Here is a 20,786-nt window from a genome sequence, read left to right as displayed (position 1 = left end):
TGGCAGATACTTCAGATGTTTTTTATCAATCAATCACTGCCAACGTTGAAAAAATACAATTTACTGTCAACTCATGGATTCCGTGTCCATGTGATCGATTGGTGTACCATGGTGCCAAATTAGGTCATTTAAGAATAATCTAGCTACATTTTTCACATATTCGTAATTGATTTTGGTTTTTTATTACCGAAAACTTCCTATTTCTTTCATTATTAGATGATAAGGAATGGCTCAATATAATCTCAATATCACAGAAACTGGTTATGTAAATGCTTTTAAGAAAAATCGTAAATTGTATAACATCTTCTAAAATGAAAACTGACAACACCGCTGCTCCATCTTTTTACATAACTTCACAATAATTTGTAGTTTAATCATTTGTGAGTAGTTTTCTTATAAAAAACTAAAGTATATCAAAATGAGTGCCTGGAGAGCTGCCGGTTTAAAGTAAGTGATCGTATTAATATTTTAATAATAAAAATACATTTACGTTTTATTTCTATAGAAACAGGTTATATCATAATCAGTGGAACATTTCCACATAATATTCTCATTAATTTTTAGCAAAAAATATATTTTTCGTATTATTAAGTAAAAGCAACAAGCATTAACTTCTTTATTATGTAATAAAACTTGTACGTTTTTCTTAATCTATATTTGGGCAATTATTATGAGCAGTGAAACTCTTATCAATTATTTTGATCATATACAAAGTTAAAAATTGCATGAAATGTTTATTTTAAAAATTTTAAAATTGTAAATGATATGTCTTCACATTATTTCAATTCAATTCAACCCAATTATCTCCCAGAATCTTTGAATATAATCATTTACACTTACAAAATGAAGACATTATTAAATAGATCAACGTAATTTTGAATGTTGAACTAAATTGAATCCAAAACATGTATTTTGATGTAGGGATGTTGTTGATTTAGGTATGGTGGATACTGATCTTTTTAGAACAATTTAGAACAGATTAATAAATTATTCAAATAAGACATATTCATTGTAGCACATAGTTCAAAGTTCCATACAATGAATCATCAACATTCAGCTAATTTATGTTTAAAAACAATTAAATGATTGCATAAGTGAATTTTTTTTCCAATAACACTGTGAATATGGTACTTATTTCACTATTTAATCACTTGTTGCTGACTCTTATTAAAGACAGTGTTTTGCCGAAACTGATATTGATATATACTCAATGATCTCAGTTTTTTTTTTGGCTGCTTAGTTAACTTATTGACATTAATGCATTTGTGTCACAGCTACATCAACTATTCCAACATAGCTGCCAAACTTTTGAGACAAGCACTTAAACCTGAATTCAGGACAGACGCATTGAAAAGAGGTGATACCCACATTAAAATCACTAAATGGCAAGATGGGAAACCAATAAGTAAGTTCTTCATTATAAATCTATTGATTCCATATGCCATAAAAGTATTATTTACAAATTTGTTAAATTGAAGATATTTTCTCATATCATTTAATTTTTTTATTTATACTTATGTTACCCTTATATTTGCAGATGCTAGGGACTAATGAGATGTAAGTTAAAGAAGTGTGATTTGTTTTTGTCTGAATTTTGAATAACATTCTTGTCCAATTATCTTTAGATATTTCGCTAATGAATAGAATTATTTTCTGGTCAAGTTAACTAACCACTAATTCACTAGATAGTCAATATCAACTCTAAAGTAGTATAAAAATAAATTTAACTACAATTTCATTTATTTTTTGTGTCATATATTTTTTTGTGTGGTTAACCAAGTTGTATAAGGATAATAAATATGGTTTTTATTATTACGCTTTTCAAAAACTAGAATAGATGATTTCTAGTTTTTTCCAGGGGCGTGCAGCAGGGGTCAAGGACACTTTTTCTACACCTGAATTCTGCGCTGGATAAATTGAAATTTTTTTTACATTTTTGAAAATTTTTTTCAAAGGAAACGTGTAGTTTAACGTACAAATATCATTTTGTAGGACATTATTAACCTGTAAGTTGATTTGGAAGAAACTGTTTAATATTTTTCTAAATAATCACAAGAGTGGTTACAAAATGTTTTTCTCGAAAACAGTTAATTTAGCGTAGTAAAATGTTATTACTTATTTACTAAGGAATTGTGGTAGAATTAAAAAAAAATATTTTAACTAGTGGCGGAGAATTCAGAGGTGGAAAAAGGGTCCTTGACCCCTGCGTTGTCAGTCGAATTTAGGGAGTTTTGATAAAAAGAATTATACTTTTTCTTTAACTATTGGCCCTACAGGGGCAAGTCATTGAGATGAACTATCAAAAGTCAACTTTTTTAATAAAATTACTATATATTGTGATATCTTGTTGTAAAATATTATAGAAGGGTTATCCAGAAGGTTTTCGACCTCAACCTGACTAAATGGTTGTGAATGACAATTAGAACGAAGGTTAAAGAGATAGAAGAGGCCTTCAGTATATCAGAAGAACAAATATACTGACTGAACTTTGGACCAAATAGGTATTCGAATGAACATTTCCCAGGCCTTATTGATGTGGTTTAAGTAAATTGAGTTGGATTTTTTTCGTCTGTTCATCGTTATCACATAAAAAGCAATCGCATTTTCTCATACTTTGGTGATCACCATGGATATACGCCAGTTTTGAGGAGAAAGATGGCAACTATTATTTGGGTTGATTAAACATGTTGGAGCGTTGCTGGATCAAGTGTATAGATTTGAAACGAGACTACGTTGAAAACTGAAAATGTCTTGCTTCTTTGTTAGGTTAGGTGGGGGAGCGCTTCCCTTCTTTCCCTTTACGCACACCAGGATATACTTTTAATATTAAATTTGAAATCCTAGCTATAATTTTACAAGTTCAGTTATCATTTTCTTAGGTAGTTTGCTTTATTTTTTAATAATTTGAATAAGGAAATTACTAATTTCTATTAGTTTTGATTCATCTGTGTTTTTTACTAAAAAATGTGTCAATCACATGCCCATTATTAATAGTGTGTACCTAGAAAGTTTTTAAATTGATATAATACACAAGTGATCTTCGCCAACTATTTTCTAATTATTATTGTTTTATTTTTCAGAGGAATCCACCTATTAACTCAATAATTTAAGTTCCAAATACTTGTTCCATAGTGTTACTTGTTTAGAAGACCACACTTTTTTGTAAATATTTATTATTCAAATTTATATCATCTGTATGCTATACTTACATTTGATGTAATGTGGAGTGTAGTAAAAAAGGAAAATAAAACAATTGCATAAGCTAAAATTGTTTTTTTTTCTATATAAATATAATAAACCTTCAACAACCGTCACACAATTTGGCTATAAAAATAGTTTAATTTATATCTTAGTGATGCTATTAAAATCGATGTAAGGAGACTATTTTCAACCAGGAAGCTAGTAGAGAATTTCAGAAGAAGGAAAGAGGTCTACCCTCCGAAAAGAGCAGTTTAGTTGCAGCGTAGTTTATTTTGACACTTTTTAAATGTTTACTTATCACCTACAATAATTAAAAAACTGGAAGCGGTTTAAAAATTTTGATAAAATATTAAAAAAAGAGTGGTGAGTACTCCAAATCGATGTTGATAATAATCTTGCAGAAAAAGGTGAATAAATAAATTCTTTTTGGTCAACAATATGTTCATCAAAAATGATTTTAACATCAATAAAGTTATGAAAGGAGCATGAAATAGTGTTTCTACAAGTGGCAATATTTTAACAAAAGATAAAACTACTGTCTGAAAATTTAGTAAACTCAGATTATAGATTTGTGATGCATTATGAAGTAAATACAATAAAATTTGCAATTTACCCATTACGGTTAAGGGATGAGTACAAGAATTAGTTTTAATGACAATAAAATGATTCTAAGTGATCTAACAATATTGTCGATTATTTTCTTCCTCCTTTTGTCATTAACAAATAAAAGCAGTTTCTTCTATGATAAGAACGAAGACAGTACTTCCTTAGGCAAGTGACTTCAAAGTTTAATATAGCGAAGCGTTGTATATAAACAAGGCTAGAATCACTCTTTGTTTTAACATTACAACATTTCTAACATTCCAAGTCACTTTTGATTAATTTATTCTACTATTAGAGTTTTTAAAGAAATTAATTTGTTGTCGATTTCCCACCCCATTCAACGAATTCAATAAAACCTCGAAATGTTTTCTAAATCGTCCTCTACCTGTCTACAGTCTACAACAAATATAATTAAATTTAATAAAACTTGCGATATTATCTTTTATATTCGTTGGTAAGTTTTTTTTAAATTTCTTTTCAACTTTGCCTTTATATAGAAATATGAAAGGTTCCCGACATTGCCTAACTATTAGCGGATTCCAACTAACAATAAATAATATTCACATGAACAGCGCATTCCAAAACACGGATCAAATAAATATAAGTTAAATGTGATTAATAAAAAATATTCATTGTTTTATTGCCATCTGTTTAATAGAGTATTGATTTGTTACTTTCTGTATAAATTTACAAGTCGTTTGTTGTAAATTATTTTTAAGAAGTTAAAAAGTTTTTCGAAGAACATTTCTATATCTAAGTGCCCACAAATTGCAGTTATCATCAATAATTTCCTTTTGTTTTTAAAAAAAACTTCTGTATAATAATTTTCATACAAATTCGTATTTTGTATTTATTTGGGGAACAGAACGAATAGAATACTGTTTGGTTATATTTTAAAAAAATATAAATTTAGTTTTTTTATGTTATATTTATATATGAGCTCCTCTTTATTCAAATCTGTTCTACCTTCTGATCCTTCTTTAGTAATTTTCATCTGCGTTCCCGTTTTCTTCCTAATTTTATTTTTTCCACAATCCTTCAATTGCCAGGTTGGAGTTCAACAACATAAAGGACTCGAGCATTACACCATCTCATTAAATTCAACTCCAACAACTGGGAATTCAGATAAGGGCTGGACCATCCAGTCTCATCTTATATATAATATATAGAAATTTTGAGTTTTTTCAAATTTTTAACTGCTTTTTATTAGTTGTTGTGCTCTCTTGATGTGTTGCTGGGAATATATTATTTTTTTTAATATATTTATTTGTTGCTGAAATTTTTTTATTGTTCATTGGATAATTCGTGTACGGGAATAGTTTTAGTTTGTTTAATTCTTAATATTAATTTAATCCGCGAGGTGTTTCCACCTTTTTTAATCACTTTTAACGTCGTTCGTTAAAAAAATGATGGCGTCCAATTTAGTCCTATAACTGAGGTCGAATACCACTTCCTAAGGAAGAGTCTCCAGTTGGGGAAGAAAGGTTACAATCTTAAGAATATTATGACAATCGTATAAATGATTCATATTAAAAATATAGGGTTTACATCATCGATTTTTTTGGTAAACCTTCGTTATTTAATAGGTGATGTTCTTCGTCCCTCAATATCTTCGGACCATCTCCGATTTTTGTATGGATAATAAATTTCAAAGTATCGGCTTTTAGTTGTTTAGATGCAAATGACAACTTCAATTCCTGCAAATAGATGTACATTTTAGTATACCAAGACAATGTTTTAAATAGATCCATCAATATTCCAAAGAAACAAAAAATAATAACAAATATTCCAGAATTATAGATTTTTATGAGAACTGCTTCAAACCCATAAGCACTATTAAAATTAAAGTTACCACAAACTGTCTGTGTAGCAAATAAACACCTTATAAGTACATAACTACTTTCAAAAGGGAAGTGCAAAAAAAGGTTTGAAAACAAATAGGTGGGCAGAACAGTCATTCTGTGGAATCCTGACGCGGGTCCAGGATAGGAACCTTAAATTAAAGTGGAAGGGTTTTAGTGGGTCGTATAAATACAACCCCACACACTAGTCTGATCGTTTGACCACCGATGGTGCAGATACGCATTTCCCTCCTCTTCGGATAAAAAAATGTGGTTCAAGGCTTATTTAATATTTAATCTCTTTGCTAAAACAAGACACATTTATTTATGGAGAGCTCTAGATCCCGTGCAAAATGTATGTATGCAAAGTACTTTTTACTTGGATTATGTTAGGTTATACCGTGTCCGGGACCGCCATAATAACAATGGCCTCGCAACGCACCCTTTGCATCATAGATAAAGAATCCTCTGGATAGTATATTCTCATTTACCAACAGCTATGTTATGATGAACTTTAATTTTCAAATTAATTACAGTAACTTCTACAAAAAAAAAGAGACAAAATGGTTGTTCAAATTACAGGAGCATCGCTTTGCTGTGTACAGCATACAAAATACTTACCTGCTGGTTGGAACCAAATATTAAGCAGCCATTAAAGCTTTGACCTCTCAATTTCAAATTATTCAAGCTGGTTTGGGAATACCACGACAAATTAAATGTATCCTGAGACACATTTGTCGATGACATCGATAAATATAATTTTTTTGTAAGGAGATTATCAGAAAAAATAATTTTTTATCCAAAACATGTGATTCATTCTTGACTCGCCTGTGTTAAAAATCCATAAATGGGATACGAATGAATGTTTACTTCAAATTTTGAGTACTTGTTAATTGGATCTGATTTCATCTCATCGAATCCTCATTATTATTTTTTTCTAACCATAAATATGCTGGAAGTAATCTTACCTCTTCAATTGGAATTATGTTCGTTTTTATTCCTCTAACATAATCTGATTTGTTTGATGATGGGAACACGTAGTTTATCACAGACAAAAATTCTTCCACTTCCGATTCTAAAATATACAAACAGGCATTTGGACCAGCGTCGAAAGTGTACGCCACCTAAAAATATGTAGGAATATTTAAATTTGCAAAAAATAATTTTCATTAAAAGAAAAAATTATAACATGAAAAATACCAGATCTTACTTAGGAAGATATAGACGGAATAATAATAATAAAAGTATATGGAAAAATCTGATAATACCAGAGGCATGGGATACTGCAATAATGGTGCTCATTAGGGTGATTCATTTTCGAAATAAAAAGAAAGAAAATATTAATCTACATATAGAAAATCAATGCTCACCAAGTTTGAGCTCTTAATATCAATTTTAAGTTCTTCTTCCACTGGTAGTACAGCCTTGGCCTCTTCAACCACATTCCTCCAGTCATCACCGTTCAACACTCGGCGTGTCCACACCTAGCTCCCGAAGATTCCAGCTATCACTTTCGCAGTCGTCCAGGCTTCTGCCGGTACCCTTAGCGCACTCACGTTTCTCAGGCATACGCCCTAAATAGCCTAGCCCTCTGAGTATGGTCCTCTTGCCATCTGTCACCAGGCTGGGGTCTTCATAGAGCCGGCAGAGCTCGATGTTTTTACGGCTACGCCACACGCTCTGCTTGTACACTGGTCCATATATCCGGCGAAAGACCTTTCGCTCCCAGTGTTTATCAACCGCTGCTCGCTTCAAGTTTTACCATTTAACATCCACGTGAATTTTTGTTTCAAATCTTTAATACTTACTATTTACAATTTGATGGATATTGTGGAAAATTATTTGCTCTTTGAAATCGTTTCAGTTTCTTTTTGTGTAACTCGCACTGGTTCAGCAATCGGACTAGTAAAAGCACAGTTTTTGGAAAAACATCTGCATTTAAATGGTAAAACGTTCTTTTATTTCGGAAATGAATCACCTACAAAAAAGGATGACTGTGTCTAGATCGAAAAATAGGAGTTTATGGAGAAACCCTGCTGGGAGAACACTAGTGCGGATTTTGAACCGGAAGATCCGTGGCAGGCACAGAGAATGAGGTACAAACTTGTTATGGAAAATTTGGATAGGCCGAAAAAGTATTCCTTTAAATGTTAATGAGAAAAACATTAATATACAATTATTTTAAATCATTCAAGGACAAACATTTATTAAAAGTATTTATGACCCGGTGGAATTAGTTAGTAGTAGGCTTGATGTTGGGACATCTACAATTTACTGAGTTATTAGAAGAAGAGTCTCTAATGACAAATTGCAGTTTGTTTTCGAAAAAGATTTCTAAAGATCTATGACAATTGTTTTGCCAATAGGCAGTCTCTAATAACAAATCACGGTTTAGTTTCTTTAAAATTAACATCTAAAGACAAATAAAGGTGTGTTTTTTCTGAAAGAAAGTCTCTAAAGAAACAAAACGATTCCTTTTTCGTAAACAACAGTTTTTTATGACAAATATCGGTTACTTTTGTAAAAAAAGTCTCTAAAGACAAATGACGGTTTTATTTTGTAAGACTGTCTCTAAATGCAAGTTATGGTCTGTTTTCCGTAAAAGACATGCGTCCAAAAAAAGTGGAAGTTTCTATTTGAAAAAAGTTGTCTCTAATAACAAATGTCAGTTTGTTTTTGAAAATGATAAGGTTCAAATACTTGGACAAGCTTAATGACATCAAAGGGTTCAAGCCAAAGTGCCTAATCGATTTCTCAAAGGACATCGGCAAGTGGGCACGATGGGCTTATCAGAAGGCTTATGTACTTAACGGCCCTTGGTCGCCCACTATGCTACTATGAACTATGAACTGATTGGCTCAACCTTTAATGAGATCTGGTAGATTAAAAATTTTTCTGGGCAATCTTCCTACAAGATAATTTATACATTACTAGTAACCATCTGCTCGTTGTAAATGTTACAGATTTTGTGGACTATAAGGAACAATGAGTCATGAATTAAATTGTGATTATCACCTTTCTCGAAGATTTTTTTTCATTATAATGATGAACAGTGTCTGCTATGGCGTGGGAAATGTCGTTCATGTAGACGCAAGGAGGAAACGTATCCAAACAAATTGCATGGAATTGATCGGAATCCCTCATTGTTATTTCAGAAAACATTTCGAAATCCTTGTTCAATATTGCTTCCTTAATAGCTTCGACTCTTTTTGGTACAATTGTCTGCGCTCTGTAACGGAGGAGTTCCGAAGTTTCGACGCTTTTTTTCATACCAACAGTTGAACTGTACTTTTTCCTCTCGTCGTTTACTACTAGAATTATAACTCTCATTTCTGGCCAATGAGATACTGGTGCTATTTGATGAGCTATAGAATCTTCACCTTTAGAATCTACTCCTTTGCTCCATTGAACCTTTGAAACAAATTAAATCAAATTTACTATAAGTATCAGTGATAGAACAAAAAAAAACATATATAACTCACCCATCCACCATATAAACTTCTACAAGCACTTCCCGATCCAACTCTGGCGATGCTCGTTATATCACCTTTAATTTCATATAAATCTGCCAATGCGGCGACTAGACACGCGTAACCAGCAGCTGACGAAGCTAAACCAGCTGCAGTAGGAAAATTGTTTTTGGAACATATTGTTATATTCCATTTTAAAATTGGCAATTCCGGATTAGCTCTTCTCCTTACTAAAAAATGAACTACTAAGAAATGAAATTTTTCATAATAATCTCCCCAAGTTTTAGTTAAAAAGTAAAATGAAATAAAAACTATCTTCAATTTGCTGATCATACTTAAAATGCTCTTTTATCAAGAAAATTTTGTGAAATTATAGTTGGAGAAACAGTTCTACTGTTTCAAAAAAGGGTGACCAAGTTTTTAGGTTAGATAAAAACCTGAAAAAATTATTGGGGTTTGCTTAGTAAAAATACATCATAATGCCATCGATTCATTGTACTCAATAAACTGTACTGGTTAAGAGGTTGAAGATCCTAACTAACAAACAAGTTGGTACTATACAAAGTCACACTGAAACCCATTTGCAGTTATGGTATTCAACTATGGAGCACCGCATCCAAGTCAAAGCAATTCTAGAAAGATTTCAGTCAAAAGTCCTCAAAATTCTTGTAAATGCTCCATTGTATGAAACCAATAACGTTATTGCTTGTGATCTTCAAATTAAGTCAGTTGAAGAAAAAATATTTTACTTCTCCCAGAAGTATGCTCACCGCTTTGAAACTCATCCCACCGCATTGGCTCCCTCTTCAAGAAGCCGTTGGATCTTGATGTTGGTGACGAGCCTTCCTCGCCTATATGGGCACCAAGAGGACTGTTAATCTTCTCGGGATCAATCCAAAATGGAAGCCATCGTTTTGAGGATTTGTGTCTAAATCAGGTGTCGCGATCGATTTCTGCGGGAATCCTGGCGAAATTTCATGGTACATTAGTCTTACTGTAACATGCAGGTCTCTGTTGCAATTGACCATTATTCCCTAGTTACTTGTGGTAACACCATGGACAATAATAAGAAAAATATCTCACTCTCTTTTACCTCCGAATTCCCCTCCTAACAATGTGGAAAAATCAGAGACCGTGACAAATCCTTCTCTTCCTTCCAATGGCTTTGACTAAACAAGGAGCACGGTACCCACTACCCCATGGCAACGGTTTCTATCGATGTCGAAGCTCTAACTGATGCTTTTGATAATATCCAGTTCAAACGCCTTAACATTAGTGGTGTGGCGAAGAGGATAAGGAAGGGTAGGACTCTAAGGTTGCCATTTTAAAATTGATAACTACAGATTAGCTCATGTTCTTAATACAAAATTAAGCTACCAAGAAATGAAATTTTTAAACTGATCTAATTTAATTAAAGTGATAGATTCTATTTGTTGAATAATAAAACTATTTTTAACCTGGTAATCATATTTAAAATGCCCTTTAATCAAGAACATTTTGTAAAATTATAGATGCAGCAACGGTTCTAGCTGTTTAAAAAAAAAGGTGACCCAGTCTCTAGGTTAGATAGAAAACTGAAAAATTATTGAGGTTTGCTTAGTAAGAAGTCTTAGTAACGCCTTCGATTTATTAACCTCCTTGATCATACTATTTTAATCCTTTAGACTACACAATTTGGTAATTTCTTGAGGAAAAAAGTCTATACTTTAATGACTTCATAGCAGACACCTAACTGTTTAGAAGACTAAAGGATTCTTTAGAAAAAAGAAAGAACAATAAACACAAATAAAATACCCAAAGACTGGGAAGAAAATCAAATGATAACACTACATATAAAAGAAGATGATCTAATATGCGAAAACTACAGAGCAATATGCTTATTGTCAGTTGGTTTAAAAACAGGGAAGAGAATTACATATTACATTCATCAATTTGAAAGTTGCATTCGACTCCATAGATAGAAAAATGTTATGGGACAGTCTGAGGAAAATAGGAAGCCCTAGAAAAATAACAGATAACAAAAGGAGTTTAGGCAAAATCGTAGAAAATTCCTATAAATTTGCCCTAATAATTTTTCAGTTTTCTATGTATCCTGGAAACAGGGTCACCCAGTATAAATCATTTCCAAGTTTTGCTGTAGGCCTCTTTCAAAAAATGATTGAAAATTGAATGTAATCAGTTTATGAGATTTGGCAAAGACATCCGGTATAATTGAATTCTGGATTATTGTGAAAAATTAACATTACAACAAAAAGTATTCATCATTCTTCCATTTATGTATCTGAAGATTCCTATCGTATATATTATTCCAATTATGGAAATACTAACCTTCTTTTAAACAGTTTTGTAATCTTTTGTTATCAAATGACTGTAATTCACCATTTAACCAAAACACATTTTCTTTTATTGAAGGACTTGCTAAAATAGTGGTTTTGGCGCACATCTAAAACATTTCAAATAGTGACTACAATTTGTAAGAATTATAGCCGTTTATTAACAGATCTATTATCAGCAACTCCTTTTCTTTTTCTATGTTTTTTTATTATTTTGTGTTTTGTCTAACTTATTTTTTTGCTTTATTGTTTGTTTTCTGATTCCATCAAAAGTTGTATTGCAAACTACATAATAGTAACAAAAACAAGATAAAAAAATACAGTTGAGGCCCAACAAAAAAAGCACAAAATTTTTGGAGGTATCTGAGGCATATCAATGTACACCATACTAAAACTGAACTGAGATCTGATATGACCTTGTGTAAGGACATTAAAGTGTCTTGTACAATGTCATTTCAACCTGTGAATAAAAAGCAAAAATTGATAGAAAAACTGGAACAGGAAAGGGATACAGACGAGTTGGTCAGACAGACCTATTTGTTCCCTTCTAAATATATATAATGTATATAAATATTAAATTACTTTTGGACTTTCCTTGGACAATACTACTTTTAAACACTCTTTTATGTACCAGTTTTTCTATATATTTTGTGAATATTAAATACACTCTACAGCTCTTTTATTAGTTTTTCTATACATGCAGTGTGGTTGAACAAGAGTGGGATAAAAATTTATTCAGGTAGAAATGTTTATTCAGCTTTTTCAATTTAATCAAGTAATTTTAACTTTATAACTAAAGCAAATTGGAGTGTAAAAAATTGATTGATTTTAGGTTTTTAGGTAATCAAAATATCACAAAAAACATATAAAAAGGTCTAGGAATAAAAAGTTGAAGAAAATAATTAACTCACAAAATCTGTGCTTAATGTCCCACTTATTGAATCATTTATAGGTAATATTAATTCTTCATCTCGTTTACCCCCTAAAATAGGTGAATATAAAGTATTGGAATATTTAATCTATATTAAAAATAATGTAGAACGTGTATTTTGCTACCGCAATAATTTCTTTCAAATGCCACATTTCTAGTGACTTGTTTATCATAATACATATATATATATATATATATTAATACTTGAAAACTTACAATATTTAATCACAGCTATATTTACAGGAGCTACGACTGTTACTATCTTCATACTTTCTGAAAGTCTTAAAGTCATATATTTATAAGGTTGAGTTGCTGTAGATTCAATACGTTGGTCACTAAAATGTTTATTTAATATAATATATGAAAAATTGAGAAACCGTAAATAAATGCCAAACCTCAGTTATTGGTTTATATAAATGTAAACGCAATAGATTATTTATTAGACACTTTAATTATTAAGCAGTTTTCACTTATATTATGATTTCTAATTTATTTAAGAAAGTTTACTGTTAACTGTCGTTAAATCCATTTGTAGATCGTTTGGATTTGGCACACTTAATAAAAAGTAGTTCTTATGTTCCAAATTGAGTTATACCAACATTTTAAACGTACATTGAGGTTGTCACTATTGGTTTGCTAAATTGAAATGTCTAAACTTCCAATGCTCTCAATATATCTCTTTTCAGGTATTAAATAACTGAAGAAAAGTATTAAAGAAGTAGAAAATGTAATATTTGATATATTTAATAAGTAGAAACTAGTCCCTTTTTTTACAGAAATGCTTACCAAAATATTTTTGGTTCTCCACAATTTATAGTAGAGTACTATCGGAAAGTTAGGTACAGTTTTTCTTTTAATATGAGAGATCCAAAAGTATTAATTCATAACATCTTAAAAATAATAAGAAAAAATAATGGAAATGCAAATTAAAGAAGAATTAATCGATTACGAAGAAAATATTTTTTTGGGAAATTTTGCCACCGTCAAAGTAGAAGAATGTAGAGAAAATTTGTTATGTATAAAAACCCTTTCGAATATAAAATTCGAATGTAACAATGACTTAGATTCAATTTCAAATGTATTAAATCATAGTACGGGCTTCCAAAACGGAAAATATTTTAGAAATAGTTCATCAACGAAACTAGATTCAAGCTTTCCTTTAAAAAATGAAGTCTATGAAGAGTCAATATTAAATTTACCTGGCAGTAGCAAGGGGTATCAACAACAAGACTATAAAATACCCTTAAACAGGAAAGGAAAATATACTTGCCCAATTTGCGTTAAAAGTAAGAAACATTATTTTATAGATATGCATTTAAATATATATACATACCAAAAGCTAACAAACATTCTTACCAGCAAATTTAACCCTGCTGCAAAAGTTACTAATATGAAACGCTAGGTCATAATGGGTTAATAAAATACGGATCTCAACTCCAATAATATGTCTAATCAGCCTCTTCAGCGTTTTTTAACACAGGCCTTCTTTTCTGTCATCTATATTTCTTTATCAAGTAGTCTATTAATTTTGTATACAGTTGAATTTTGTATTCTTCAATTATTTTGATATTTTTACTGAAAATGATTCCACCTCAATTTCAGTTCCAAAGAATATTATTTGTTTTAATTTTTTTAATATATTTTTCATGAGTCAAAAGTATCCAAATTTGAGATTTTTAAAAAAAATTCATATCCCTAAAAATATTAACATTATAGCGAAAATTCATAGGACCTTTTTTTATTTGTAATTTTTCTTATTTCCCAAAGTTAACTTTCTCAATTTTTGTTTTTTAATAGGCTGAGGTTTTTGATATTATTTTGTTATTTTAAATTCTTTTTCCTGTCTTGGGAGATACTGCAATCACTCTTTTATTTCAAATGTTAGGTATCCATTATTTCACGAATTGAAATAAAAAGAATTTTTTTTATTTCCCAAAGTTAACTTTCTCAATTTTTGTTTATTTAATAGGCTGATCTTTGGGGTTTTTGATATTATTTTGTTATTTTCTATTTCCTCATCATATTTTTATTTTGGATCATATCAATTGTTGGTATTATTAACAAATTATGAATTTGTTTCCAGTTCTAATATTAAATTTATAAAAAAATTGATATTATTTTAATTCTTTGTATGTTTCTTTATAAAAGTTAATTAAAATGTCTTGTTATAGATTTTACATCATCGATATTGAAGAGAAAACATTTAGATGTTCACTTTGGAAGATGTTTTACTCTGTGTTCTGTATGTGGAGCTATGTTTGGAAAAACTTCCGAATTCTTAATTCACTACTTTATTCATCGTTTAAAACGACAATTTACCAATGGATTAAAATTAAAGAAGCCCCCAGTTACAAAATTGTCATATGATGTTCAAAATTATTTAAAGTTTTCAGAAAATAGATGCAAAAAATTGACCAAGAAATTGTTCAAAAAAGGAAATTTCAAATGTAAAGATTGTTTCAGAGTATTTTCATACAGATTACTTTTTCGAAAACACAAATGTATTTCTAATAGAAAAAAGTCGAATGAGTGCAACATTTGTTTTAAAAACTGTCGTACCAAGTTCGGTTTGAGTAACCATTTGAAAATGCACAAATTGGATACGATCATTTGCAATATTTGCAGTAAACAGTTTCTTCGTAATAATTTTTATAAACATTATCGTACACATATTGAACGTGAATCTCAACTTGATACCCATATGCAATGTTACAAAACTTTTTTTAACCCCGTAACGATTTGCTCAATAGAACAACCAACCAAAAAATTTTCCTCGAATAATTATCAATGTAATGTTTGTTTTAGAGAATTTATCAGTAAGACACATCTAAACACGCACATGTATGATCACATGGGCGTCAAGCCATTTATGTGTGAATTTTGTTCAAAAGAATTCGTTAGAATTGATTCCTTGAGGAACCATCTTAAAATGCATACAAATGATAGAAAATTCCAGTGCGATATTTGTCAAAGACGTTTTGTTAGGCGGATAACTTTAATCGAACATTATAGGATACATACTGGCGAAAAACCATTCAAATGTGAAGTATGTTCTAAAACATTCACACAAAAGTCTCAACTGAAAAGTCACGCCAAGACTCACGTACTAGATAAACCGTTTACCTGCGAAATATGCTCAAAACAATTTGTTATACAATTTCAACTTAAAAGGCATTTGCTCATACATAACGTGAAAAAGCGATTCGAATGCGAGATTTGTTTCAAACAATTTAACGAAAAAAGAAATCTGAATGCGCACACGCTGCTCCATACTGGAACCAAACCATTTAAATGTGAAGTATGCTCCAAAGCGTTCACTTGGAAACATAATTTGAATCGACACATGATGGTCCACGAAGAGGATGCGTTCCAATGTGATATTTGCCAAGAAAAATTTTCTCGGTATCACATACTTCAAAATCATTACAGATTACATACGGGGGAAGTACCATTCAAATGTCATATTTGCTCTAAACAGTTTAAACAAAAAATTAATCTAACAACACATATGTTGAATCATCCTAATGAAGATTCCATTACTAAAGTTACTATTTAACACTCCAGTACTCGCGATTCCTAATGTAGCAAACGTAGTCGCCTGTCATCTGTCAGATGACTTTGTCTTTTTATTGGGTAATACATACCGAATACCATTTATGGTTGAATAAATAGGTACTACTAATGAAACAGACATGCTATTACGGATATTTATATTGTTTAAAACAATTTTTATAATAATGGAATTATTTAAATTAAATATTAAAACCATGGACGAATAATTTTTATTTATTTGTCAAAGATTAAAACTTTTAGATATTACCTAGTCATATGAACATAAAAAATGAATTATACTTTATTATGGACAAAAAACCAAAACACAAAATATTTTAAATTATCAAGGGTCTATGTTAGGGATAGGTTAAGATAAAGGTAGGTATGTACATGTGTATGTATGTACCCTTGTTCTTATTTTTACTCGAATACGTCAGAAGGTTTGGTTTAATAAAATACAGAAATTTAAATAATCATATTTATTTATTCACATTGCACACATATATATGATCGTACAGTTGATTGATACGCTCGTAAATGAAGTTTGTGGCTCGTCGTTAAAATCATCGTTTTTATCACTTTCAATGCAGTTGTTTACTGATTCCAATATTTCTTCCTCTGTTAACGTCCCTACTGTGACTACTTCATCATCGCAATTAACGAAGTCTTCAAAAGTAATGTTTGACCCAGAAATGTAGATATTCCATTATTCAGGCACATTACTATCTTCCTTTTCAATGATTTCTTGAGGTTCTAAAGCATTTTTTACTGCAAGGGGTGTTTCGAAAAGCTTTGTCCACCATCCTCATTGCTTAAAGAACATATCAGCTATCATTTTTCTAATAACTTCTTTCCTGTATAATGATTTAAAATTTTTAATTAGACTCATTAAGACGAATAGGCTCCATAATTCTTTCCACTACATTTATTATTTACACAGTAGGGGCCCCCAGGTTGCTTTCCAGCATATATGTACTTTTAAATTGGAAGTATAGTAAACTTTTGCGTCTGTTAGAGCGAAAATTTGTCACGAATAACAAGCCTGACAGTTTGTCTCAAATTGTTGAAGATCTCGCACTGCAGCAAGCCTATCAGTTAGTAGTCTAGTGTCCCTATAGTCAAACTGAAGACATCTACATAGAAAGAGAAATCTATTTAGACTCATTGTTAGCCCTAAAATTTTTTCTGTTGCCTCATTTGTTTCGTTTCACTTTTCAAGATTATTACCCAAAAAGTTTATAGAAAAATATGAACTTATAAAGCTGGTGGGCACCATGGAACAAAGAAATTAATTTTTCATGTGTACCAATGTTAGCTTTTCTTGATTTTTCTGGTAGTGAGAATTTTTTTCTTTCATGGTAATCAAAAGAAAATACTTTTTACATCCGCTTCAATGAAAGTAATAGAGTTGAAGATGAGCCTTTCTGCAGTTGTTTTTTCAGTCCATTTACAAGTGAGCTTTCAAGCAATTTAGAAACTTTAGGACAGATGTGTCTGTGCTTGAATTACACATTAGTTTTAACAATTGCATCCAAGTTTATCCAACATGAGTGAATATTTTTAAGGTTAAGTGACAACCCAGTGGCATCTGAAAGGTACAAAGACAAACTTAAAGCTTTAGTCTAGAAAGGGGCGCTCATCTTATGCAGTAGTTATACACTTTTCTAGTCCAGGGCCACATATAATAATGTGACATTGCAGGGCAGATATTCTTTTATTATTTCTTTGTTACCACCAATCTTTCAAATTGAGTAGTACCGTGATTTCCCATCCTTACCCACCTATTTAGATCAAATGAATAGGTGCTATGAAGTAGTTTATATTTATCCCCCGTTTTTAAAAGATTTGTCTACAATGTACAGCAAAAAACATACACCTTAAGACGTCGAGACAACCAAGAAGACAAGAGTGTATAGCTAAGAGGCTAACTCTTAACAAAAAGATAAGAATCTCCCAGGGGAATGGAAGGAGTCTAGGGGCGAAAGAGGATGAGGACCTGTCGAAATGATAAGGGGTAGTGGAATGTTCTTCGCATCCATCCGAGGATTTATCCAGAGGTGAATGCCTAGAGGGACGGGATTTCTCACGCCATAAATTGTTCTCTTCTAATTACAAACCTTTGAAGGTAACAAATTTATTTTGCCCAAAAACGCCGAAACTGAGGATAATGTTAATGAGGTGATATTTTTAGTTATTAGTTAGGATTTCATAGTTTTAGTGATCACTATTATAGTATCGCCCCATACATATTTGTTGTTGGGAACAGTATGCTATAGAAGAGGAAGTGTTATAGTCTCAGGTGTTGGTTATATTTTCAAGGGGTTATCTTGATAAAAAATAAGTGAAAAAGAAATGATAAAAACTTTCTAATCACCAATTTTTCATCATTAGAAAAAATTAACAAAATATGAATTACATTATGACAAAGAAAAATGTACCTCAGATAGGAAAATTTTTAAATCAGTACATAACCCTTATTCTTTAGAAAACTCTTTTTTTCTTGAGAAATTTTCTTCCAAATGTAGTTGTTGTAACACTAAATTAGGTAATGGAGCAGATATTGGGTAATCATAAGTTTGACTGGTTTCTCCCAACATTATATTTGTATGTCGCTCCCAAAAAGTATCTTGGATGAGATCTTCATGTAAAGGAAATATTACCTGTAATTAAAAACAGAATTAAACATAAATTTTCTACTACATTTCTAAAACCAATTTGAATATACACAATAATTTGATTATTATAAATAATAATGAAATTAATTAATTTTGAAAACTATGCAGGAATTAAAGCATTCAAAATATAACTAGTGAGCACCAGTTTTTGGTGAAGATATGAAACACAAGTTGGACGAGCTAGGCAGAAAATCCAAAATGTCGTTAGAAAATGAAATCTTATTGTACAAGACAGTCATCATTCTGCACATAACTGTGGGGCTGTGCCAGTAAATCGAGTATAGCCGTTATACACATACAGAGGGTATAATTTAAGCAATCAATTGTCGATATGCTTCAAACCAGACCTTCTAATTGCAACAGTACAAGAAACAATATAACAGAGAAGCCAAATGCACTACCAAAAGCTGGAATCACACGTTACTTCAATACTCCAACCATTGATGCAAGGAAGAGAGGAATGCAGACTGAAGAAAAACTAGCCAAAAATCCTATAGAATTGTGAATTTCAATTGTTATTAAATAAACATTAAAAAATAAATTGGACCATTTGAGAATACTAATAAAAATTGTATTTTCATTTTGGCACATCCTGTATTACATTCTTAGTCTCATCAGGACATATGCGAGGTTTTTTTTAATTGTAACCTCCAAGTTATCAAAATAACCCATAGAATTGAAAATTCTAATTGTTATTAAATAAACATTAAAAAAATAAGTTGGACCATTTGAGAATATTAAGAAAAAAATGAGAAGATGGAGAAGCTAGAGGAACATGATTATTGTGTGATTCAACACAAATTCAGAAAATAATGGGGTTGTCTTTGTTTTTAAATGAGATTCAAGTAAAATCACTTCCTTATCCAAACACATTTTGAGTTGAACTTGTTGATCATCATCAGTGTCAACATTTAATCTATTAACTCAGTTAGTTAAATGAGTCAACCTCTAATTTATTCGGTTATAAACAGGTTTGCATTTATTACCATTAAAATTATTGATAACTTCAGTCAAATCTTGAATTGTACTATGAATTTTAGGAAGATCATTTCTAAACATATAATTATTTGTTGGCAATTAAAAACTACGATTTGCTTTTTTACTGGCTGATAAATCAGTAAGCAGACGTCGCTTTTCCTTAATTGTATCAGAAAATTTGTAACAAACAAATAATTACCAATCTCTGTTTTCCATGTAAAGGATGCTTAATATATTTCCTAAGTAATATAGTTCCTTTTTTAAATAACTCTGATTCATTGTTGTAATTTATACCAAATTCAGTGAATAAAATTTCATGTTTATCAGATGATACTGTTCCGCATAATCTTTTCTCAGCTTCAACATTGGTAAGATTACCTTAAAAATTAAATACAATTACATACATAGGGTTATCCAAAGTGAACAATGTATAAATAGAGCCATTTAAAGAACTTTTGATCTATTTCCGATAGTAATTAAAATTTTTGAAGATTAATTTGATGTTCTCGTTTTTTTGGAATATAAACCATTGAATACCTTTAAGTACTAAAGCCCAGAATGCTGTATTATACAAGTTGTTAATGTGACAATCAGCTTGTCGCCAGTTAAGATAATCCCGTAAATTTTGATCTGATGGATATAAAACTACTCGAGCGTCAAAAGATGGTGGGTACCTCATTTTCAGATCAGGGAAATAGTCTCTCCAAAAATAAACGTAAGATGATGTGAATAAACTATTAATATAAGTCATAATTTTGTCTTTTCTTCTATTATACAATTCTGTTTCTTTTCTCAGAACAAAAGAGTATTCATCACTATGACCATAACTTATAACTATATCTTTATATTCTTGCATAACAGTAGCTGCTGCTTTATTCATCAAAAGTAAAGCTCGTGAATCATTCGGTTTAATAAAGTTGTGTTTTGTTGAAAATTTGTGAAAACCTTTACCATCTACGCGTACAACTATCCAACAGTTTGGCAATATTTTATCTTCAGTCTCGAAACCTTTAACGTATTCAAATTTGCTTTTAGCCATAGCTGTAGTATGGAAATTTTTTACTATACGAAAAATGTTTATGCGAAGTAGATTCATTCAACAATTTCATTACAATTTGATTTAAATACATACGAACATTTTTATGAAATAATAACCAATAACCTCAAACTTCTTCTTTTTCCTTTACCAAGGTCATATGATG

At 30.8% G+C, this 20,786-nt stretch overlaps 4 protein-coding genes across 9 annotated transcripts; 2 read left to right on the top strand and 2 right to left on the bottom strand.

Annotated features, from left to right (window-relative positions):
* Positions 1 to 293: 293 nt before the first annotated feature.
* Positions 294 to 3,268, top strand: LOC130902341 (protein stunted-like). Of its 2 annotated transcripts, XM_057814419.1 has the most exons (4): positions 294 to 447; positions 1,275 to 1,405; positions 1,538 to 1,557; positions 3,081 to 3,268. In XM_057814419.1, the coding sequence occupies exons 1-3, from the start codon at positions 419 to 421 to the stop codon at positions 1,549 to 1,551; spliced, it is 174 nt and encodes a 57-aa protein (XP_057670402.1). In that variant the 5' UTR covers positions 294 to 418; the 3' UTR covers positions 1,552 to 1,557; positions 3,081 to 3,268. The 2 variants fall into 2 exon arrangements, with proteins under 2 accessions (XP_057670402.1, XP_057670401.1); XM_057814418.1 differs by lacking the exon at positions 1,538 to 1,557.
* Positions 3,259 to 12,946, bottom strand: LOC130902331 (diphosphomevalonate decarboxylase). The gene is made up of 8 exons (XM_057814404.1): positions 12,775 to 12,946; positions 12,596 to 12,714; positions 12,360 to 12,430; positions 11,444 to 11,558; positions 9,128 to 9,345; positions 8,661 to 9,056; positions 6,614 to 6,769; positions 3,259 to 5,501 (listed from the first exon to the last, which is right to left on the bottom strand). The coding sequence occupies exons 2-8, from the start codon at positions 12,669 to 12,671 to the stop codon at positions 5,349 to 5,351; spliced, it is 1,185 nt and encodes a 394-aa protein (XP_057670387.1). The 5' UTR covers positions 12,672 to 12,714; positions 12,775 to 12,946; the 3' UTR covers positions 3,259 to 5,348.
* Positions 12,947 to 13,065: 119 nt separating this feature from the next.
* LOC130902321 (gastrula zinc finger protein XlCGF57.1-like) lies at positions 13,066 to 19,175 on the top strand. Of its 2 annotated transcripts, XM_057814385.1 has the most exons (3): positions 13,066 to 13,106; positions 13,156 to 13,665; positions 14,551 to 19,175. In XM_057814385.1, the coding sequence occupies exons 2-3, from the start codon at positions 13,293 to 13,295 to the stop codon at positions 15,933 to 15,935; spliced, it is 1,758 nt and encodes a 585-aa protein (XP_057670368.1). In that variant the 5' UTR covers positions 13,066 to 13,106; positions 13,156 to 13,292; the 3' UTR covers positions 15,936 to 19,175. The 2 variants fall into 2 exon arrangements, with proteins under 2 accessions (XP_057670368.1, XP_057670367.1); XM_057814384.1 differs by having other exon boundaries at positions 13,066 to 13,665.
* On the bottom strand, positions 16,075 to 20,766 carry LOC130902334 (probable tRNA(His) guanylyltransferase). Of its 4 annotated transcripts, none has more exons than XM_057814407.1 (4): positions 20,122 to 20,738; positions 19,784 to 19,962; positions 18,370 to 18,591; positions 16,396 to 17,519 (listed from the first exon to the last, which is right to left on the bottom strand). In XM_057814407.1, exons 1-3 carry the CDS (start codon positions 20,678 to 20,680, stop codon positions 18,406 to 18,408), a joined length of 924 nt encoding a protein of 307 aa, XP_057670390.1. In that variant the 5' UTR covers positions 20,681 to 20,738; the 3' UTR covers positions 16,396 to 17,519; positions 18,370 to 18,405. The 4 variants fall into 4 exon arrangements, with proteins under 4 accessions (XP_057670393.1, XP_057670390.1, XP_057670391.1 ...); XM_057814408.1 differs by having other exon boundaries at positions 16,396 to 16,785; XM_057814409.1 differs by having other exon boundaries at positions 16,396 to 16,742.
* Positions 20,767 to 20,786: the final 20 nt, after the last annotated feature.

Source organism: Diorhabda carinulata, chromosome X (assembly GCF_026250575.1).
Source record: "Diorhabda carinulata isolate Delta chromosome X, icDioCari1.1, whole genome shotgun sequence".
Taxonomy (NCBI): domain Eukaryota; kingdom Metazoa; phylum Arthropoda; class Insecta; order Coleoptera; family Chrysomelidae; genus Diorhabda; species Diorhabda carinulata.
Note: the sequence above shows the minus strand (reverse complement) of the source record. Positions and strands in the feature narration are given on the sequence as shown.